Source organism: Gloeophyllum trabeum (genome assembly GCF_000344685.1).
Source record: "Gloeophyllum trabeum ATCC 11539 unplaced genomic scaffold GLOTRscaffold_00006, whole genome shotgun sequence".
NCBI lineage: Eukaryota > Fungi > Basidiomycota > Agaricomycetes > Gloeophyllales > Gloeophyllaceae > Gloeophyllum > Gloeophyllum trabeum.
In genome coordinates this window covers 370,529-392,603 of record NW_006920415.1, presented here as the reverse complement: position 1 = coordinate 392,603, position 22,075 = coordinate 370,529, and the positions used below count along the sequence as shown (strand labels likewise).

Below are 22,075 nucleotides of genomic sequence, written 5' to 3'. Positions count from 1 at the left end.
CCATCAGACACTTCTGTGCGATCTCCTTTGAATGGCCGATGGTCCTTCAATTGGGTAGAGCGTGAAATGAAATTATGGAAGCAACTGGATGAGCAAAACTATCTGGTGAACTGAGTCAGGCATCCTGAGATGCGTACGCCGTACGTGACTGGTCTTTTACCCGCTAGTAGGATGACCCGAAGCTTATGGGATATCCCATCGATCAGGGTACTGTCGGATAAATCAAAAGAACCGGAGGGCAGAACGTTCAGAACAAAACCACGTCTTCTATAGAGAAACGAGGTCAGACATTCCCGTTGCAGGCCGCAGCGCAGTCCATCCAGCAGCACGCCACGACAGCTGAGTCTGCCCGATTCGGAATGAAGCCACAGACTACACTGCGGGCTGGACTGTCAAATGAGGGTGCTCATCATTAACACGTGTTTCATTCGCCACAGATCCACATACCGGCTAGTGGTGATTGTCCAGAGCGCATCCCACCGCAGGTCCTCTGATGAATAAGACACGCTGGCCACAGCGCTCAGGCGAGGCCTATAAAGCTGGCCGACGGTCAGTTTTCCGCACCCCCATACCAACCTACGAAGACACTGCGCCAACACCAAGGACGCTCGAACAAGCCTATCAAACCCATTAAATCCCCTTCTTTTCGATCCATACGCCCTATCATGGATGACTTCGCCACCATCACAGCCGGGTTTCCGACTTCGACGGACGAAGGAAGCGGCTTTATGGAGCATTCCATTCAGAAAGGCGATATTCCAGTCGACGCGGAATCAAGGTCCTCCTGGGCCCCTGGTGGCTGGTGGTGTGCGGTCATGTAACCGTATAGCCCCAAGCATGCTCGGTCTCTGTCGCTATAATTTATCCTCTAATTATTGGTAAGCGCCTTGTCAAGTCGGAGAAGTCTACTTCACTGAGTGCCTAATCGCATGTAGGGCATCATCCAATGTCCTTACGGTCGACTGCTGACTTCATTCCGAACTGAGCCTCTAGGCCGCCTCAGGCTTCCCAACACATTATTGCGACGTCGATATTTGTGCGACTATGACATTCCTTATCTATATATTCTCTGTGTGTATTGACTTGTACAGCAGTCAAGATCGAGACTGTATGATAGAATAGTGCAACGGCTTACTTCTGTATAGCAGTCTTACGAATGTAAAGAACATCACGACCACTCCGTACTGTGTATTTCAATTTTGGCGACTCGCGACTTCAGCGCTTGAGCAGCGCCGCAGGTTAGCCAGCTAGCAGCGGCGTAGGGCATAGCTGTGCAATCAGCGTTGCATCGCGGAGAGGATACTATCGCGCAAAAGATTCACTATGGAAGGTTGACCTACTGGTTTCTATTGAGTTCTCTCGAGCGTCCATTACAACTCAAGCAAAAGGGGGTCTAGAGCGAATATGATGCGTATACGGGGGAGGTCGGGGACTTTATCCCCGTTCCCAATAGAGCGCGAACCAGGAGGGGAGTCGAATATAGGCATACACTCAACAAGAAGTACGATAGGAAAGCAATCCGGGGAAGTGCGCGTAGGGGCGGGATAGTGAAGACAATGTACATGTGCGCTGGCATGAGGTAGAGTAGCTTTGCAAAGCATGCCGGTGTTTTCCTCCCCGCCGGTGTCTCCTAAGAAAGTTAGCAAATCAAGACGGACAACAACTGCGATTCTGGAAGACAATGACCCAGTAGAGTGCTGTCAGAGAGCTACAACATCACTAGGACGCGAGAGCTCTGCAAGAAACCAGCGTGACCGTGACCGCAATGCTAGACAAGCTGGGTACTAGGGCCTGGTCCCACGGTCTGACAAAAGGCTAGACTACCTTATATGGCCTACATTGTTTCGTCCGAAGAGTACTCCTGCTCTTTGTTCGGCCTGACAGGCAGGGTCGTGTTCGCAAAGACTGAAGCGGTGAAATGACCTCGTGCTGCGTCTCTCACAGGAGGTCGTCTTTCCCATTTTAGATGACAATGTCGACGTAGTCGTCTCGTCGGTGAGTCCCATTGAACAGCTTTTCTGTCGCATCATAGCGTTCGTCGTGAGTCTGCAATGGGGACACTGTCGGTACCGTGGCTTGACTATGTATATTGCCGCATGGTGTCCCTGGTATACACGTATAAAGGTCATACAGCAATGTCTGCCCCCCTCATATTCAACCCGTTGTCTATACTCTGCGATCCACTTCGCTCAGCTGTCTTCGCTCTTCGCTCTTCGTCCTTCGTCGCACTTTCACCCGCATCAGCGGTAGGCATAATCACCGCGACAGCCAGCGCCACAACGAGCACCCATAACCACGCATCCTTGTAATGGATTCCTTCGAGTCACTCATCCTCGAGCTGTCACTCTCGTTGGACACGACCTCGGCGGACTGCACCGATATCACCACTTCCTCCGTTCCAGTCGATTCTGAGGCGTGGAGCAGCGGAGGGGGCTGGTGGTGCACAATCAGTTGAATCTCTCGCTTCAAGCGGAGACCCACAACAATACTAATTTATTCAACATATATATCCGTGAGTAATACGCCATCCCCTGATCATACTTCGAGGACATCTAATAGACTTCTTCATAGATAGTGCCGCATCACAAGACATGCGACTGTGTGCATCTATACTCGTCGGTTCCGGCGCGTTGATCCACGCCCAACTCATTTAGCAGTTTTGTTTCCATTGGGCTGATTGATCGTACCCCTCTTTCATTCATTCTTCAGTTTTGCTTGAAATGCCTTACTGTAACGGTGTCTGTTCCATTCCCTGTATAAAGTGTAGCCTCTAGATAAATGACTCGTACATGAGTAGTGTTCCTGATGTATCTGTATCCCGACGAAATTACATCTGCGCGCATTTTGTTTTCCAACTCTTGCGCATCAACGCTTCACAAAATATGTGCCCTCGTCAAAAATCATGGACTGTCATCACGTCTAATTATCTGTGGTTGTTCACTGTAAGGGGGCGATGACATGAATATCCTCCCTAAGCCAAGAGGTGTACGGGACAATGCGTTTTCGAGGACAATATCCCAACCGCTCCGGTACACCCAGACGACTCAACGCAACACCGCAGCGTGAAGCTCAGTACTTAGAAGGGATGCATTAGAAGCAGCAAGTTTCGCTGAGCATTTGCATCCGCAACCTCCAATCTTATCAATCGGAAAATGCGAGGTTGGTATAAGTATATCGCAACACACAGATTGGCGACAAGGCACGTAGATCACAAAAAAATTGTATTTCGTAACGATAAATAGTACGTGTACATCCGACAGAAGCTGTGGAATAAGGCCTGTAACAAATGTGGCTATGACTGTGAGTATGAGCATGAGTATGAGCATCAGTGTCAGTTGAATGTGAATTGAGTACGACTGCGAATGCCAATTTCGACGGGAATACAGGACACTGTGACTTGGACAACGAGAAGATCAGGATACACACGAGAGCCAACGAAGTCAAGCTACACCATCTGGTGAGAATGAGAGACGTACTGCGGACGACGCTCGTCTGAGCTGCCGGGAGAAGGGGGACTATAATAGTAGCTAGCGATCGTAGCGCGGCTGCCGGTCATGCTGGACGGGCAGCGCATCGACTGGGCAAGGAACACGGGAGACAGCGGGATGGGTAGTTCAGCTTTCGTCTCTTGAAAGTCCGAGGCGGTGCTCGAAGTAGGCGTAGGGAACGCTGTCTCGATGACGGGCTTTTCGTGGCCGATAGAGATGACCAGCGGGCTCTTGGGGCGTGTTGGGAGACTGGAAGGAGAAATGTGAATGAGACAAGGGCGAGAGAGGGGGGGTGCACATACGTAGAGTGAGATGAGCTCGAGAATGGATACTTATTCTCGCTCTGTACGCTCTGGCGAAGGACAGTCCGGCGGACCCACCCGACGGCAGCGCGATACTCCCTCATCGCATCTTCCCCAAAGGCGAAAAAGAGAAAGAACAGCATCGCCGACACCGGTACGGTCCACCAGAGGAACAGCGTCCACGACAGCGCCGTGCTCGGTATCGCAAGCAGCGGGTACTGGTTGATGCGCGAGAAGTCGGAATGCACGTTTTCCCAGGAGATCCACGGACGCAGCCCCGCCTGCAGCGAAAAGCGCATGTTGAGGATGGTGACAAGGAGGCCCCAGAACATTTCGGCGAGGGACAGCGCCAGGAGGCGCAGGTACCGACTTGGGGTAAGTCCAGAGTTGGTGCTCTGTAGGTGCTTGGAGAACATGGCTCGTTGGAGGATGAAGTAATATAAGGCGAGACCTGAAGGAGACGTCAGGGTCAGGTGGCGGGCCTGGCTGGAGTGAATGACAGCTCACCTGCGAATCGGCACGCTGCTAGAGTAAAGAGAAGGGGGATGACCCAGATAATTAGTACGCCCGGCCAGGAGACGTATGTAGTCGGTCGACAGCCGAATCCCTGGACGATGTCGAACCTGTGACCCTGCACGATATAATCTACAGACAAGACTTGAGTACGCTTCCGCAGTTGCAACACGAGTGACACCTACGTAATGTCATATACACAGCAGGTACTCCCCAGCAAATCACGAGTTCGAAGATACGGCGCCTGCGTCTATCCTGAGTAGTAATTCGGACCCGGTTGATAGAGGCGACGCTGGCCAAGTTCCAATCCAGACAGAAACAGGCAGCAGGCAACGCAACGTTGGATCCAATCTGTATTTTAGTAACTGGAGAAATGGTGGTGGTGAGTACACCGTATTTGCGAGCAATGTGAGGACGCACCGATGTCGCACCACGGTGCGAACCTGATTATGGCATCACTGCCCCATATTATAGCGTTAATACCGTAGATTATGTTGACGACGAAAAGCCATGCAATAATGGAGAGCGTGGCGACGTTACGAGCTTGCCAATGCCAGGGCAGGGGGACAAGAACGAGCAGCGCAGCGAGGAAGGCACCCACAGGGAGACCAGCAAACATGGAGAGGGTCAGAGAAAAAGAAAAGGTGAGCAGACTCCCGGGGACGGAGTGAGGCTCGAGGCATCTTCGCGTCGCCTGTATAAACGGCCTGCATAATGTCGAAGGGACAATGGATTCAAGCCCTGTCCCGAATGTGAACACAAGCACGAGTTGTTGTACGCACTGTTATACCCACACAATGAGCCTGATACAGAATACAAACGGCTCGTGGGAATGCCGTGCCGAGAAGTCGTGTGAATTTGGATGCGTCTAGCGTCCACTACAAGATCCAGTCTCCGGTTGAATAGTCCATGTCTATTGTCGACTACAAACGTGACAGTGGGTATCCCAGTCGGACTCTTGTCGTTGCTGAGTGACTTCGACTGACATTCGTGCACCGTGTTTCGCCGTCACCTGATCATGACGCGCCGTGGCCCCCGACATCTGTCGGCAGTCTATGTAGACATAATGTAGAGTACTCAACGCACCAACTTCCCGAACTACCAGAGACGCTGATTGAAGGACCCCATCTTGGCTCCCCCCCCCCTCGCGATGGCAGACGGACAAAACTGCCCAGGATCCATTTCAGCTGGAAAAATGCAGGTCTTCTCTCGTCAGGTAGTGCGAGTTATCAACAAGTCGCAGTTGCTTGGACCGCGCAGGGCTCACAGAGATGCCTATGCGGAGGCCGTCGCCACCGCTCACCAGAGCAAGGCTTGGACCGTTTGGTGCACAGATGCATTGGATCGCGCAAACTGCGCACATCGGCCGAAATATTGACTGCAAGGTAGGAGCGATCCGCAGGTGGATATCAAGCTTCAATGGTATAGGTTCCGCGATAGCGATACAAGTTGTACTACTGGCAGGCGTCTGAAAACCGAACAATATCTGATACAAACGGCAAGGAAGCGAATAACGATACAGATAACTTATAGCCACGCGCTCTCTTCCTCATCAACCTATAGAGTCTAACTGTCCATCACGGGCAACGCAGAAGCCCTTGACCGTTTGCAGTGATTCCTGACCATCTGCTGAAAGCTAAGGCCGCGTCAGAACGAGCCATCGGCGCGATGAAAACGGCGAACGTACAATATCTCGTCAAGCTACGACGCAGTAACTGCCGTAGCCCCACCACGAGTCTTCGTCGCGGGGGACAGAGGGGTCGAGGGCGGGGTTATCGGCCGTCGCAGAATTATCCGGTGCGAAAGCACCAGCTAACTCGATTGGCAGGAATGAATCCATGTATGATGTTTGTGGTGATGATGTAGCTGGGCAGTTGTGTGCGGGCAATGGGGTGCGCTGTATCGCGTCGGAGAGTCTAACCTTCGCGGACGAGGAGGGTGGTGCAGAGAAAAATAGCGGTGGTTCGAGTGTACTAGCATGTTGGGGATACAGGGTACAGCGCGACGCGCCTTTTACAGGTCAGAGGAAACAATAAATGGAGAGTTGAGCCGTCGCATCGCTGGTCGAGCGCCATAGGGCCACAAAATCATAGGACAACGGCGAGTCGAGCCACAAAATCATCCACATTGTGGCTCGCTGCGTTTTTCCACAATCGGCGGACCGTCATGGTCCGAGAACAAATGCATTATGCAAGACGAGTCGGTCCACAGGGGCCAGACATTGAACGCCACAAAAGAAAGAACAATTGTGACCTGTCACGGGCATTATCTGGCGGAGTTGGAAAGATCATTCCGTATTCGGCAATACGCTCGTCCTGCCTTGAAAACCGGTTGTGTCGAGCAAAGTTGCCCTCCTCCATACTGGACTCGTCGTACAATGGGAACCACGCGAAGGCATTATGCTGTTGGTATGCATGAACACGCTGCCCTGTGGCACTACCGTAATTTTGCCCTATTATCGGTTTCCCCGTTCCCAGCACTGGAAGTCCGAGTTCCACACAGCAGTATCCCGCGCATCCAGAGAGCACCAACCAATTGTTTGCCAATGTCTTTTCCAACTTGCGTCGACTTGTCGCTTCGCTCCTGGACGTCCGACATGCTCTCCTCTGTGCACGCAGATATACCCCGAAATCCTCCGTACTACACTTCAAGCTTACAGACAGTTTGAAGCCTGATTTCCACCTCTGCATCCCAGTCAAACCCGAGTCTCAAGGCACGTCAGGTATCTGCATATGACTTGTGGATATTTGGGTGCCTAGCAGGCTAGGGATTCTTCCCAACTCGAGTTAATTATGTGAGCTTTCTCCAGTTTTATGTCCCTTTGCTCTGGTAGCTCCAATCTCGGTTGAGGACTGAGTTTGGCATAGTAGGCTTCGAGCCCAAGGGGCTGCACGGCCGCATACGTAGCTCCTGTCCCTTCAGTGCGTATATATTCCATGAAGTATGGCACTTTTATTGACTCCGCACGAGAAAGAGGCGGTTCCGGTTCCTTCCTCTTATCGTCAGGTTCCTGTGCCATGTTAATGGGGCCTAGGGACACTGGACGATATAGAAATATTCCGGTGTCTCACTGCCGGGGCTTGTGCTGTCTGATTCTGGTACCAAAAGTCTCGCAGGATAACTTCGGATTCATGATGAGGACCCGGCACTTCTGGTCACGCAGGATGATGTTCGTCCCCGTCCCGGATTGACTTCACTGAAAACGATTGTCTTGCAGCTGACTCCCAGCAAGACGGAAGATCGGGGATCGGACGAGAGCAGGACGCGCTAGAAGACATCCCAAGTGTTGAGAACAATGGATAAGTCGACGTACCGGCTGCTATTCACACCTCAGCATTACATCTTCTCCGTATTTTTGCCGCATGCAGTTGATCATGAAGCACATGTTCTGAAATGAAGCTCCGGCCATGTTGATGCGGATAGCGACATTGCTTGAGCGTGTCGGGCGCGTGTGCCGTTCCTTTGTTCACTCAACATGGACTAGAATAGGGCTTGCCGGACGTGACGCTCAAAAATTGACCTAGTCATTTTATCTTGCCGGACGACAATGATATTCGTTTCGACGCGTCCCTTCTGCCCCACTCGATTTCTCAGACGTGCTGGGCGGGAGCCGGGGCAATGTCGCGCCCCTATAATGCTCCTGACGGTCCAGAGCATTTCATAACGTTGAGAGGCTTGAACGATGGTTTTTCTTTTAAAATAATGTTGAAGATATCTTTCCGCCTTCATCCTGACTGGACTTCTTTCCGCAGACAAGCTTTCTTTCATAGTTTTTGTCGTCCTCAGAGGGGAGCTGAGCGTGATGGCCGCTTGATCTCGGACCTCAGGGGACACTGAACCTGTAGGAAGCCTGCGCTCAGCCAACATGGCGGTCGGAGGGTAAGAAGGCGAAGGACGACTGCGCATTGAAACAATGGAAAGCATGCGCAGCCGATTTAGGTAAGTAGGAGCACTACTGCTTTGGGAGAACAGTGGGACCACGTGATTAGCCCCGTCGCGTCCACGCCACAAGCCTGGCTAGGCCAGACCTTGTAACTTACATACAGAAGAACCATGAACACCACCAATCAGCAAACCTAGACTAAACTATAAAGGTATTGCTTGAGTACTCTTGAGCCCACGGTCCATGGGCACAATGGAGCGTCCAAAGGTAGTCTCCCAAAGGCGACCGACTAAATGCCTCCCTTATAAGGCAGGTGGAGGGCAGTCGGCATATAACGAGTCCAAAGGGAACTAATAAGGCAGTTGTATCACTACTTTAGGCGAAGAATGGGCCTCCGGAAATACCGGGCCGTCATAGGCAAGTCATAGGCACTGAAACTAGAAGTCCAGTACAAGAGTAGCAAAGAGATACATCGTGAGAGAATGTTTCTGGTTCGTACTACTAGTAGCCGGAGCACCAGTTGTACGACCGAACCGAGAGCAATAGAATACAAGCGGATTTGATACGTCCTGTGAGTATCTCCTTCGTACAATCAGCCGACGCTACCGATACAGAAACACAGGCGGAAACTAGTGCTACAAGATATAACCCAGAAGAGAGAGCAAACCGAAGATAAAGAGGAAAGGCAGTGTACCGGACGAATAAGATAGACCAAGAGACCCGGAATACGCAGATCAACTGCGGGCTAAGTAGCATAGAGGGGAGTGTCTCATTTCTGCTATGAATGAACTCGCATCAGAAACCGCAAGGTGACAAGAAATGGGGAGATTACCTGCAGAAGGCGGTCTTACCGATGGACGTGGAAGAAGAGAGCAAAGAGATGCTGCACATCACTGTTTCACATGCCCTTGTCAGTCAAATGTCGCATGTAAAGTAAACGCAATGGCTACATACAGATCATGCAAGCTGTCATCATGCGATGACGCACCAGGCGTGCTGGGTCGCACAGCCTGGGTGCTCCATGTCGAGCGGTGCATCGCATGCGGGGTCGTCCTCAACGTCGAGGGCAATAATATTGCTGATGAACTCGTATTCGTCCATAGCGGTTATTTGTTAAGCTGCTTGGAGTGCGCACGCTGACAGCGGCGAAGAGCGAGTAATCCAATAAGGGAGGTCGCGGATATGTGGGCGAAGTTCTGAGTGAAGAGGTGGGATGGGGAGACATTGGGGGCAATATATAGTGAAGGGATGAGGCGCATGACAATACGCTTTGAAACCAGGGTGCTGCCTGCTCTTTGCACTGTCCATTCTGGGCAGAGAGTGCGGTTCTAGTGTCCGACCGAATATGGCAAGTGATATTGTGACATGTCACGATATCCCGTCCATCGCGGGAATCAGCCTTTAGGTATGTATGTCGTGGCAGCCACTGCCACCGCCACGAAATCAATGTCTGTGCATCTTAGGGTGCTGCATGCATGCATGCCACGGGTGCGCTGCGAAATACGGGAATCTGAATAGTTTGCACATTTGGCCTTTAATCCAATTCCAAAAATGAGACTACAATGAGGGATCAACTAATATAATATCCGCACCAGAGAGCACAATAATTTACGCCATGGACGAAGGTGATATTAAAAAAGAGGGTAAACCCTGATATTAAATCAATCTTGGCATGACCAAACCGTTTAGTTTTGTGAGTGCCGCTAGCCAGGGCGAGGTTGTGGCAGCGTTCAAGTGCAAGCCATTGCGGCCAACTGGAAGGTAGGGCGGGCCCCGGCCGGCTGGGCCGATCCCCGAGGCGTGACAACTGTCACGTCACTACCACTACAGCTTCCTGCCCTTTTAGGCGAGATAAGCTTCCGCATCCCTTGCATTGTCCTTAATTGCATGCATAAAATGGCGTCTCCCTGCGCTCGGGACTCCTCATTTCTGGCGTTTCGCCTCGCGAGAAAACATGGTTCTCACAGATCCCACATATCCCCTCTTCCCTGTTTTCTCTTTCCTTGGGTTCATCCTTGCCCTTACGCCTTTGTCCTGGCATCTCCAAGCATGGAACGCGGGCACCTGCCTCTACATGCTCTGGGCTGGTTTAGGTAGCTTGAATATGTTCGTCAATGCAGTAGTCTGGGATGGAAGGATAGACAACATAGCACCTGTGTGGTGCGATATATGTAAGTGTCGGCGTTCAGTAGTTATATGCGTATCGAGTTCCTGACATTCGTTAAAGCAACCAAATTCTTCATCGGTGCAGGAGTCGGAATTCCGGCGGCATCTCTGTGTATTGTCAGGCGTCTGTATCTCCTATCGTCCATACGGTCCGTTAACATGACCAAGCAAGATGTACGTCCCGCTCTTGGAACCCATTCAGCAGCCCTAACCGCCCGTGACTTACAGAAAAAGCGTGCTGTAATAGCCGATCTTGCGATTGGCCTCGGTATTCCGCTGCTGATCATGATTCTTCGTGAGTTGTTCTTCGTGAGTTGTACCGTTCTGGCTTATTGAGGGCTTCTTTCCAGATTATATCGTGCAAGGTGAATAGCTCACAGAACCGTCTCTCGTCCCATGAATTGACACAATGGCCTAGGTCACCGTTTTGACATATTGCAAGATATTGGGTGCCAGCCGGCAACATATAACACGCTTCCCGCGTACTTCCTCTTGTTCATGTGGCCACCACTACTAGGCTGCATCTCTTTCGTGTATGCAGGTGAGTAATGTGCCGGCTGTAATAGATAGATGAGGTGGCTGACTTTGGTATAGCACTATCCTTGCGTAACTTCTTCATCCGTCGCATCCAGTTCAGCCAGTTCGCCACTTCAGCCCAAGCAATGAACGCAAGTCGATACCTCCGATTGATGCTGCTCGCATGCTGCGAAATCTGTTGCACCATTCCGATAGGGATCTACAGCATCTACATTGACAACAAGGGCGTCCCCATCGCACCTTGGGTTTCGTGGTCGGACACGCATTATAACTTCTCGCGTGTCGGTCAAGTTCCAGCGCTAATATGGATGAACGACCCGTCTTACTATACATCTGTCCAATTATCCCGCTGGATTTTCCCTGTTTGCTGCATCATTTTCTTTGCTTTGTTCGGTTTCGCCGAGGAAGCCAGGAGACATTATAGTATGTTGTTCTGGTGGATTGCGAAGCGATTCGGACTCAAGCCTCCTGCAAAGAAGCTGCAAGCTACTCTCCCGACTAGGTTAGTGTCTTCTTTCAGACTTCATGTCCTCTCTCAGCTGAACGAATTCCAATTGTTAGTTTCGTCCGTCCCAAACCCCCCATCATGTCCAGCGGGCCTCCGCCGATGTACTCTCCATCAAGTCCAGACTTCAAGAAGAAAGGAGGGATGTCTTTCACCTCATCATTCGCGACCACCGATGTCGACTCGCCCGGCTACAATGTCGAGAAGTCGCACGGGCTGTCTACGCCGACATTACCTGAACCCGCCAAGATCAAGGACGCTACAACCTTCCACTCATCCTCGTCGTTGCCGCCATCTCCGGCCACCAGCGAATGTCCCACTATTAATCATCTGCCGTTCGAGACGGATCCTAACCACCACATATCGATATCCGAGGCGTACGTCGCATCTCGACCGACCTCGCCAGAGTACGACCGACCTGCTGTCCCCGCGTTTCATCGACCGTTCTCCCCTCCGTCCGTCTGCCCCGTAGCGATGCCGCATCCGTCGAGCCCATCGGATGAGATGATGACAGCACCTCGTCAACAGGACTCGGATGTCATCCATATCGTCTAATTATCACGTTCCTAGCGCCTGTGGCGCCGCTCATACCAGTCCCGTTAACTTATTTTTTACGACCTTCTGTCCCATTCAGATGCTCATAGCTTACATCCATACTCATTTGCCTCTGATGCGAAACACTAGCAATGATGCTGACAAGAGTCCCTCGGTCATTTTGTATTTCTTTCCTCCAAACTGTATCCCTAGACACTTCAATGCGACCAATACCAGTATTTTTATATTAATGTCGTTTATAGATGAACACAGACGACCGCCCGTGCTTGAGTGTGGCATGGCCTTCCTCCCTTGTATTATCAGCCGAGAATTTTACCTGGACATGGCATCCACGGATTGCCATCCTGTTGCCGATATTGTGGTGTAGGTAAGCCACGACCGCAACAAGCGTCTATCGAAGCGGGAGAAAGTCAAAGAAGTTTATAATGCGACGAAATCAACCAAGCCACTCGAGACTGCTGCGGAAGGCCCACCTCGCCACAGCACAGTGATACGATGATGGAAACAGAGTCGGCAAGCCACGGGACGGTGACTGCTTTCAAAGCGGCGCATAAACTCTTGCGAAGACAGTCGAGAGTCTAGATGACTGTGGCTCAAGCAAAGTATAAGATCTGAGGCCTGAGGCAATATGCTGAAAAGGGGTGTGGATCACTCATTGGCACCATCGGAGGGACCTTTGAGTCGCCACAGAGCAGTTCGGAACAATCACGTCGAGTAGGCCTAGGGTCGTCCCCTACAAAATGAGGGAGAGCTCAGAAGAACGGGTTTAGAAACAAGGACAAGCTTGAACGACGGATTGAAACGAGGGTTGTGGGTTCCTACACACGCGAGTTGCCTATCCAAGCAAATCGTCCAGAAAGTCTTGCATCTCTTCCTTCTGGTCCTTCGCACGATTTGTATTCTCGATTGGAAGAGGCGGTGCTTCGACATATTCCTTTCCTAGCGGCGTGACATGAGTAAATGTAAATGAATAAATCGAATATTTTCATACGTGCCTTTTTTCTTGTCTTTCTCGCCGCCGGGTACCACAGGCCGAAACCGTTGTTGGCTGGATTGTGCCTTGAAGCGTTCTTTCAATTCTGAGTAGGACTTAGCAATTATCCAGGATTCTCGAACAGCATTGCGGAAGTGCTTGCCTCTACTGGCGTCAGCGATAGCTTTTTCACGGCTTAGCTCTTCTAGTTTCTCGTCCCATTCGATCGTCTGCGCTTTGCCCTTCTTCGGTTTGCTTCGAGCGGAAGATGCACCAGTATCTAGATAATCAAGGCTCTCGTCCACTTCCTCGTCGGGTGGAGGGGGCGCGGAAGACGAGGGATCTGGTTCTGGCGAGAGACGCTGGCGGGCAAGAAACGCGGACAGATCTACTTCAGGCTCTTCCTCAACCTCACCTGATTTTTCGTTAGCGATGCGATAGGCAGATCGAGCGTCTCTGTTGGATACAACTTACCGTCCGAGTTTAGCTCGGGTTCGGGCTCGACATATCGATCGGCGTTCGAGCCAAGTTCTCGCCGCGAGTACTTGCGAGCGAACTCCTTCGCCTCTTCGGAGTCCGGATCCAATTCTTCCTCCTCCTCACCTTCGAGGACCAGACGTTTCCCGAACTCGGCTGGGCGACTCCGTCCGCGACCTCGGCCTCTAGCGCGAAGATACTTTCCTAAACCTCCGCGAGACTTCCCTCTACCCCTACCGCGTCCTCTGGCAGGGTGATCTGCTGGCGAAGTCATTTCAGCGATATGAGTTCAATCACAATCTTGATTCTTCAGTGCTTGATGCGACACCTCCACTGGTAGCTGGTGTACCTGCGTTGAAAATGTTGTCTTTCATCTGTTCCGAGTGTTACTGACCGATGGATTGTCTTCAAAGAAGTCAATATATCCAATGTTACATTCAGAGTGAATCTGTTATGAATCCGGCGGAACCGCAGGGACCAGGGGCTTACCATGTCTTGGGTAGACGGAACGTGCCGCCGGCATATGCCGATCAAGCTGGACCCTATCGCTACTGTCAGTTAGGTTCTATCTACATCCTGCTACACACCGTTCATCCTGTCAAGGACAAAAGCTGTGTCTCGTCAGCGTTACGTTTGTGTGCACCGGGGGGAGTATGCTGGCGATAGGATGCACAGTCAAATGCTGCCCACCGGCCTCATTTGGCACAAGGTCGTCCGGTGGCGGTCGACATGCCGGCAAGTACATACGGAGATCCTAATTGAGCTACAAAGTAAACTGCCGGGATTTATCCAGATGCAATGGTGAAAAATCGACCAGCCCTCTTTTCTCATGAGGACGCTGTAGGCTTCCATACCTGGCTCTAAGGTAAGACCCTGAAGAGGATGAATGGGTATGCGAGTATACGGCCTCGACTATCCTTAAGGGTCGAGGACGGCGCTACGACTCTCGCCCTCTCTGCGTCTTCTCATCCAGTGCTTTCGCTATCATTCTTTGCTATCTTGTAGTGTGTTGACCACCTGTACTTTCTTTACCTTCTATGCTTACCGACGTCCCCAATTCCGTATTTTCTGCGTTCTCCTTCATAGGCTTCGTCCTCGTCTTAATACCGTTTTACTGGCATTTAGAAGGTGCGCCAGCCAGGTGATGTATCTGCTGAACGTTCGCTCACCTCGTCTTCAGCATGGAACACGGGCACGTGCCTTTACATGGGCTGGACAGCCATCCAATGCTTGAACCTTTTTATCAACTCTGTCGTGTGGAACAATAATGCCATTAATTGGGCCCCAGTATGGTGCGACATCTGTGAGTCTACTATGCATTATGCGGATTTCAACAATCTAAGTACCCATCCTACTCAGCTAGTAGAATATATATTGGCTCCAGCGTCGCCATCCTTGCCGCGTCCCTATGCATAAATCGTCGACTGTATCATATTTCCAAAGTTGAAGCTGTTGTAGTTACTCGGCAGGAGGTATGTGGTGTTCGGGGCTTGTATGAATTGGAGCGTAATCATTCGTGAGTAGAAACGCCGAGGTGTAATGATTGACCTTGCCATTGGCTTGGGTATACCGTTCTTGCAGATGATTCTTTGTGCGTGGCTTCATTTCAATCCCATGCTCTATCTGACTCTAGGGCAGCCTACATTGTCCAAGGGCATCGGTTTGATATCTTCGAAGATATAGGCTGCGAACCATTTATCTACAATACCTGGCCTGCCTATCCTCTCTCCAAAGTATGGCCGCTAGCCATAGCCATGGTATCCGCAGTTTACTCAGGTATGTTTAAACCTGCAAGTGTTTGTACAATGCTCTAACATACTACGCAGCCCTCTCGATCCGCCAATTTGTGAAACGAAAGACCGAGTTCAGCAAATTCCTGTCCCCTCACACGAATCTCACTTCCAGCCGCTACTTCCGTCTCATGGCTCTCGCCGGCGTCGAGGTGCTCTGCGGCATCCCCCTCTCCATCTATACGATCTACCTCAACGTCACCTCATTCCCAGTACAACCCTGGATCTCTTGGGAAGACACGCATTTCAACTTTTCGAAGGTCGACCAGGTCCCGGCTGTAATCTGGAGATCGAATCCTGTGCTGCAAGCGTCTCTCGAGTCTAGCCGCTGGTTCACGGTCATCTGCGCTTTCATCTTCTTTGCGTTTTTTGGATTTGCCGATGAAGCGTTAAAGCATTATCGTCGCTTGTACGTCTTCGTTGCGAAATGCCTTGGGTACGAGTCGGTATCGGAGTCAAAAGCACCAGGCTCGTCTGTGTATGTCGTTACCTCCTATTCATGCTGTTTTATCTACCGCTCAATACCCTCAGTTCTGTCAGTTGGAAAACAAAGCCAGGACCTGTTAACGTGCGCGGACCGCTGAACATCACTCTCCCCCTCCATCTCAACACGCACCGTAGACCCCAGAGAGATTCAGACCTATCGTTCTCAGATAGACTCGACTCTGTGATAATACTGGGCGATATTGACTCCTTCATGGACGGGCACGAAAGCAAGACGGATCGCCCATTCTCAGGGCAACGGGCTGTGATGCCGTCGTCAGCTGAACCCCATCCGTCGGAAGCATTGGAGCTGCAGTGGCCCGACGACCACTTCATTCACGTTTCGTCTGTGCCTCGGCACGATCTCGATGCGCCGTTATCCGTGAGACCGTCACCTCACATAAGCACGATTGATATCGTCTAGGCGGTGGATCCTTGGTAGGATTTCTTTCTTATATCATCGGACATGTGAATCATGTAGCATACACCTTTCTTGCCTACTAGGATTCGGGCTCCATGTATTTCCTGCCCCCCTCCTTCCCAGTTGTCAAACTTGAAACTTCTCTGTAAATCTGCTTGTAGCATGTCGCATAATCCAATTGTATACAGTAGTGAACGTCACCGAGACCGCATGCATGGCAAGATACTAGTGAACCCCGCATGATAGTGTCGGCGAGCCTCCTCAGAGAGTCCAAATAACGTAAAGAAAATGAAAGCACAAGCGGGAAATAACCAGCGATCGAGCTCAACGCTCACGGCAGTGCGTATATCCTGGTGCCATACTACTGCAGGTACTTGACCCACGCGAGAGAAGTCGTAGTGGGTATCCGACCAACTGACCCAACGCTTCAAAGCGTACGCGTTGAGATAAATCAGATACGCCGCGATGGGAACGGTCAGTACCCATCCCATGCAGGCTACCCCCATTTAGCGAAGATAACGACTGGTATTCATATTCGGGGTGGAGGCAAAGAGCTTGTCAAGCTCATTTAGCCGTCGGATGACGGCGATCATGGAGAGCGCTGTTGAGAACATCAGGAAACCGGGTTGACGCGTATAGATCACGGGCGTACTGCAGTAGACTGCTGATATGAGACCCAGGACGAGGGGCCATATGTATATCAAGAAAATGGTTGGTATCGTGTTGTAGAAGACGGGTAAGCAACCGATATCTTCGAAGATGTCGAAGCGATGTCCTTCTACGACGTAGTCTAACGGATTCCCTAAGTATCATTATGTCCACTGAGAAATTGTAAGAGGAAACGTACAGAAACCCAAGTAGATCGTAGGCATTAGCACACAAATGATGCTGTCTATGACCACGGACCGGCGCGGCTGGTAAGATCGATTAGTGCTTCCAGGCGAAGGCTAAAAGCAGATGCCTTACCGCGGCCTGATCTGCGGAGAACTTCATATACGCAATTCGATAGAGTCGTCTCTGAATGCAGAGTGATGCCGCGGGTATGCCGAAGGACGCAGCAACAAGTATCCTAGTCGCTAGTTCTCAGTTCTCAGAGTCAGGCGTATATTCGAAGGCTTCAGAAGGTACTAACAGATATCGCACCACACTGGAGCGAGATTCAACGTATTATCGTGCCATACGATGGCGTCAATGAACTGAACGAGGCAGCCCAAGGCTACCCAGGCGATGTAGTAAGATATCCCGGAGTTCCACGAGCGGAGATGCCAAGGCAGGGGAATAAGCACAAGGGTGAACCCAAGGGCAGCCACGACAGGGAAGAGCGGATACGTCCTATCCGACATATGTGGAGAGCTTCATTGAGATTCAGAGGTCCTGGGGGGCATCTTTCTGAACAGTATAAAACCAGTGGACCGATTTTTGGAGATGGGCGAGATACACCAGTTTGACGTGACGGAGACAAGAGACTCCTTTCAGAGAACAAGAACACTCTGAGGGGACGTCCGCTACATGTCAGAGACCAGGCCAGTGGCATTATGAGGTTAGCCAGTAGCCGAGCCCAGGAATGTGCGAGATACCCGACGGCCTTCCCGGGGTAGCATCATGGAGCATGAAGGCAAGCGAGACACCCAAGAGATGATAATACATAGCGAGAAAGGATGAGGGACTTCGGAGTCAAGTATCGCGTAGCGAATCGGTAGGCTCCGAGCCGCCTTAGGGGAGGTCGCACTCGAGCTGGGAGCAAACATTTGGTCATCATAACCAGATGATCCCCTTGTGGCGTTCCATCGACCAGCTCATGTTAGGCATGATAAGTTGCCTTGCGCAGAGATGGCCTCTGTGTACCAGCGGGCGGCATTAGTTGAGTGCGCAGGGCATGTGGCCAGGTAAGTATGGTGGTTGTTGGGCGTGTCAGTCCCCGGCACCATACGAGCCCAGAGAATAGACAAGCGGAAAGAATCACGACGCGCGTAAGAGTCAGAACCCTGCAAAGATCTATGGGAGCAATTGCGGTAGCCCCTCGGCAGCCCCAGAACACGTTGTGTCACACAGACAATGCAGAGATGCCCGAGAGAGCTCGTCAAATGTACGTCTGACGCATGTTGGGTGCTCATACGTATCAGTGGGTCCCTGTGGACATTGGGGTAAACCGGTCCGAACGGGGCTAACAGAAAACAAGGAATGCCGCTTTTGGTAGGAGGCAGTACAAGGACGTACCTGAGAGTGGTCTTCAACCAGTAATCTTGAGGATAAGGATTACTCCCTGGTATAAATAGAGGTATCCTCACCGTAGTGATGACTATAATCCAAACCTACAATTCCCATAATATCAAGTTCAGGCCCGGTGCCACCAAATCACTCTCCGCCCATTGCTATGGACGCCATCTTCATGGTCGATGATGTCCTGCTGGACGGGACTAACTCAGCCTCCGAAACGAGCGCGCAGAATGTCCTCCCTTTCGTATCAAGTCCCTCCGACTCGGAGAGGGATAACGGCGCGGATCAGCATTGCTGGTGCTTGATCGCATAATCCATATGCGCCGGACACGAAGGTACATCACTTACTTGGGAGATAGTATTCGGAGAGCTGATGGTCGCTTTCCGAAACCAAGCAATGCATATACGCGTACAGCACGACCGTGAATACGACCTGTTCTCGACGGAGGGCCGATATCGAATATTGCCCAATCACACGCCCTTTTCACATGGACAGCATACATCAGCACTCACGTTCCTTCCAATTTCTATATCATGCACAATATAATCTGTGCAGGATAATCTTATTATTGCGTTGGCGTAGTTTGGGCGCGCTGGCGGCCTTCGCAGGTGAGGTTGTTCCGAGCTTCGAAGAGGCCATACCCAAGAATAAACCTAAAAGCTCGATCACGACACGTGTAGCAGGGGGTTCTATCAGTGGTTAATTCAGGAGTCCGCGCTCAGCAACATACCTTTCTCTTGCACAAAGTACTGACGATAGTTCGAAGGATCAAATCTTCCACAGAGGTAGCATGGAATTTGACAGTCTGAAACATATAGGAATCGAGTCGTGAATATTCATAGACCCGCCGCTGTTGGAAGGCAGCTCATACAGTACTTGCAGATTGGTTGACGAGGGTGTGGGTAAAGATGGGGCGCCACGTTGTTGTTCCCAACATTAAAGAACTGGTTCTGTGGGTCCTTCAAGCGTAGCATCAGTACAGTGAAGATGGAGGTATCCATGCTTCCGTGAATACAAGTCCTTCCCATACTCATAATTGGAAAGAAATTCGTACCAACTCCCTGGATGCAAGTGCGTGGCATCGCGGGACAATATTTCTAATCTGAGGCCCGTACAACACTCCTGTGACTATTCAATCACGTGCACTGTGACTGTCGCGTCCGGTAGCTCCGAGTCTATGATAGCTGCCAAAAACAGATCCTGTCCACACTCAGACTGACCGCTCTCGGTGAACGCAGCATGAGATGCTGACAACCCGTCTGGATGAAATCGTGCACCTATATAAGATTTATGATTGACCAAGTGGACTGTGTAATTGACCGAAGACTTTACCATCTGCTGTCTCCCTGAAAGTAAGATATCATGTTCTTGATGTATGTATGGTGAAGATGGCGACATCGGAATCTCGTAACTGTGGACCTACATGACCAAATACTAGGTGAGCTTGAGCCAAATCCAGTGGTTACGAAGTTCATAGCGTCAACGACCTTTCATTTGGTACAGGTTACCTCGCTGCAGCTCATCCACTGAGCCGCCGTACTTGAATGCCATATGGAAAGAGTACACCGGCAGTTAGTACATGAGGCCCCCATTATAATGTGAGTGCGCATTATGTACGTGTCAGAGTAGTTCAATCAACGTAGCTTTTACTTTCACGGGGGCGCTCCAGTCCAACTTCGGCACAGGTGGAGCCCAGGCAGACGAGAATATCCTTTCCAAGCCGAAGAGATGCACAGTTCCTGGTCTTATCATGATAAACTCAGAGCGTGGAGATATCGGTGTTCGTGGCACCCGCTCTCGTCATCCTTGTCGCGACCACCACGGCGCAACGCTCATAAATAGGGCAAGGCTGAGATCGACTACCCAACACCGCTTTCTTCAATTAAGCACCCCACCATTCAGCTATGTCCGAGCCGCTCTGAACATTCCTTCCGAAGGGGCAGTTATGTCGGCTTCGAACATTGTCTTTTCTATTCTTTCGTTCTTCAGTTTCGTTCTCGCTATCATTCCATTCTCCTGGCAGGCCGAAGGTGAGTCTCCCCAGGTGTCCAGCCTATGTTGTCTCACATGTTCTATGGCAGCATGGAATACCGGAGTCTTTCTCTACATGGCCTGGACGGCCGTGCAATCGCTTAATGTGTTCATCAACTCCGTATTATGGCGGAATAACGCCATCAACTGGTCACCGGTATGGTGTGATATCTGTACGCGCTATATCCATAGCCCAGTTTTTCTTTGACTCTGTATTGTAATAGCGACTCGTATATACATCGGGACCAATGTCGCAATCCCTCTCGTTTCCTTCTGTATCAACAGAACCCTCAACCAAATTATCACCCGGCCGCTCTCGATCTCCAAGGACACGGTAACTCTTACGATTACCTGTCTCGCGTGATGGCTCAGTTTTTTACAGAAAAAGCGTCGTCTTCTCATCGACCTCGCAATAGGCTTGGGCCTCCCAATCCTGGAAATTGTGCTGAGTAAGTCTCCAACTATGTCGCTGGGCCAGTGAATTCTAAGGAGTAGTAGGCTACATTGTTCAAGGACATCGATTCGACATCCTCGAGGAGATAGGCTGTTGGCCAGCAATATACAACACCCCTCCTACTTTCGCGCTTGTCTATTGCTGGCCACTGGTCATCTCTACCTTGACATCAGTGTACAGCGGTATGTCCCCAATTCAGACATACGTGCATATTCGATGGCTAACCTTTAGCCGTCGTAGTGCTCACAGTTCGAGCCCTTCTGAAGAGCCGCTCGAAAACTCTTGGACAGTACACGGTCCTCTCTAGACACCGACTCAGCCGACTTCTTGCTCTAGCAAGTCTGGAAGCAATCGTCGGCCTACCGGTCTCCGCATACTTCCTCAGCATCAATGCCGATGAAATCAACCCGTGGGTGAGCTGGAGTGACACCCACTTCAACTTTTCGCGTTTAGGCCAAATCCCATCGCTCTTGTGGAGGTCGGACAGCCGGGCTGTCCTGGCTATCGAGCTCAGTCGATGGAACATTATCATTTGTAGCTTCCTATTCTTCGCATTCTTTGGTCTGGCTGAGGAAGCCATAGCACGCTACCGGGACGCATTTCGCTACATTTTAAGCAGATTGGAGCGCATAGCGGGATTGAGGCTCATAAGTCCTAGCCAGGGGCGAGGGCAATCTCAGTGAGCATTCCAGCAGCCATGATCTTGTAGCGTTGCTCATTACTGTAGCGCCAACGATCCACAGGATTCGGCAGGGCCCATCATACATGTCCGTCATACTGACGAGGAGAAAGCCATCCGGACGATCTACCTGGGCCCAATGGACACCGTTGCGCTTGGAAAGGACGTGGAGGAATCTGATCAGCCGCAGATTCTCTAAAGGAGCGAGGGAATTAATCAGAGCGTACTAGCCACCGCTTGACCTGTACTATCTACCGCCACACTCCTGCATGAGTGTGAATATAAGCTGTCAATTTCGAGTCCTTCACTGGCCTGGTCCTGTGGAGATGCAACACGCCACCTATGCATTATTGCGATACACTACGAACTGCCGTCGGACAGCCGAACGTCCTAAAGATACAGTAGCCCATGCCATGCGCCGTACCTATCCAGTGGGAATCCAGGCCAAGTTGAGCAAGAGCGGCCTCGCTCGAACGTAAGAATACCACTGTAGGATAACTCAGAGACAAGGGGTCTTGAATGACACTTGACACTACTAATTGGAGATGGCAGTGCCATTGGGAGTTTCAACGTTCAACACTGACTGTCGAGGGAAGAATC

At 51.0% G+C, this 22,075-nt stretch overlaps 8 protein-coding genes across 8 annotated transcripts; 4 read left to right on the top strand and 4 right to left on the bottom strand.

The window, feature by feature from the left end:
* Nucleotides 1–562: 562 nt before the first annotated feature.
* GLOTRDRAFT_115928 (uncharacterized protein) lies at nucleotides 563–1,176 on the top strand. Its single transcript, XM_007867486.1, has 2 exons — nucleotides 563–878; nucleotides 936–1,176. The coding sequence occupies exons 1-2, from the start codon at nucleotides 670–672 to the stop codon at nucleotides 967–969; spliced, it is 243 nt and encodes an 80-aa protein (XP_007865677.1). The 5' UTR covers nucleotides 563–669; the 3' UTR covers nucleotides 970–1,176.
* Nucleotides 1,177–3,552: 2,376 nt separating this feature from the next.
* Nucleotides 3,553–5,042, bottom strand: GLOTRDRAFT_75743 (STE3-domain-containing protein; the record flags this gene model as incomplete). The annotated part of the gene is made up of 4 exons (XM_007867485.1): nucleotides 4,724–5,042; nucleotides 4,489–4,668; nucleotides 4,298–4,435; nucleotides 3,553–4,241 (listed from the first exon to the last, which is right to left on the bottom strand). The coding sequence occupies exons 1-4, from the start codon at nucleotides 4,920–4,922 to the stop codon at nucleotides 3,553–3,555; spliced, it is 1,206 nt and encodes a 401-aa protein (XP_007865676.1). The 5' UTR covers nucleotides 4,923–5,042.
* A 3,991-nt stretch (nucleotides 5,043–9,033) lies between these two features.
* On the bottom strand, nucleotides 9,034–9,287 carry GLOTRDRAFT_128824 (uncharacterized protein; the record flags this gene model as incomplete). The annotated part of the gene is made up of 2 exons (XM_007867484.1): nucleotides 9,034–9,079; nucleotides 9,175–9,287. The coding sequence occupies 2 exons, from the start codon at nucleotides 9,285–9,287 to the stop codon at nucleotides 9,034–9,036; spliced, it is 159 nt and encodes a 52-aa protein (XP_007865675.1).
* Nucleotides 9,288–10,152: 865 nt separating this feature from the next.
* Nucleotides 10,153–11,386, top strand: GLOTRDRAFT_20680 (STE3-like pheromone receptor; the record flags this gene model as incomplete). Its single annotated transcript, XM_007867296.1, has 5 exons — nucleotides 10,153–10,357; nucleotides 10,414–10,526; nucleotides 10,581–10,668; nucleotides 10,771–10,893; nucleotides 10,947–11,386. Coding segments are annotated over 5 exons (969 nt in total), but the record flags the coding sequence as incomplete, so codon positions are not given.
* A 1,250-nt stretch (nucleotides 11,387–12,636) lies between these two features.
* GLOTRDRAFT_110955 (uncharacterized protein) lies at nucleotides 12,637–13,860 on the bottom strand. The gene is made up of 5 exons (XM_007867483.1): nucleotides 13,794–13,860; nucleotides 13,397–13,739; nucleotides 13,086–13,337; nucleotides 12,945–13,028; nucleotides 12,637–12,888 (listed from the first exon to the last, which is right to left on the bottom strand). The coding sequence occupies exons 2-5, from the start codon at nucleotides 13,671–13,673 to the stop codon at nucleotides 12,785–12,787; spliced, it is 717 nt and encodes a 238-aa protein (XP_007865674.1). The 5' UTR covers nucleotides 13,674–13,739; nucleotides 13,794–13,860; the 3' UTR covers nucleotides 12,637–12,784.
* A 576-nt stretch (nucleotides 13,861–14,436) lies between these two features.
* On the top strand, nucleotides 14,437–16,096 carry GLOTRDRAFT_128821 (STE3-domain-containing protein; the record flags this gene model as incomplete). The annotated part of the gene is made up of 7 exons (XM_007867482.1): nucleotides 14,437–14,527; nucleotides 14,580–14,702; nucleotides 14,759–14,871; nucleotides 14,924–14,990; nucleotides 15,038–15,175; nucleotides 15,226–15,667; nucleotides 15,730–16,096. The coding sequence occupies 7 exons, from the start codon at nucleotides 14,437–14,439 to the stop codon at nucleotides 16,094–16,096; spliced, it is 1,341 nt and encodes a 446-aa protein (XP_007865673.1).
* Nucleotides 16,097–16,599: 503 nt separating this feature from the next.
* On the bottom strand, nucleotides 16,600–17,436 carry GLOTRDRAFT_128820 (STE3-like pheromone receptor; the record flags this gene model as incomplete). The annotated part of the gene is made up of 5 exons (XM_007867481.1): nucleotides 16,600–16,694; nucleotides 16,746–16,883; nucleotides 16,941–17,007; nucleotides 17,060–17,169; nucleotides 17,226–17,436. 5 exons carry the CDS (start codon nucleotides 17,434–17,436, stop codon nucleotides 16,600–16,602), a joined length of 621 nt encoding a protein of 206 aa, XP_007865672.1.
* Nucleotides 17,437–20,277: 2,841 nt separating this feature from the next.
* Nucleotides 20,278–21,419, top strand: GLOTRDRAFT_11392 (fungal pheromone STE3G-protein-coupled receptor; the record flags this gene model as incomplete). The annotated part of the gene is made up of 6 exons (XM_007867284.1): nucleotides 20,278–20,341; nucleotides 20,393–20,515; nucleotides 20,567–20,676; nucleotides 20,725–20,791; nucleotides 20,841–20,978; nucleotides 21,037–21,419. Coding segments are annotated over 6 exons (885 nt in total), but the record flags the coding sequence as incomplete, so codon positions are not given.
* Between the last annotated feature and the right edge of the window lie 656 nt (nucleotides 21,420–22,075).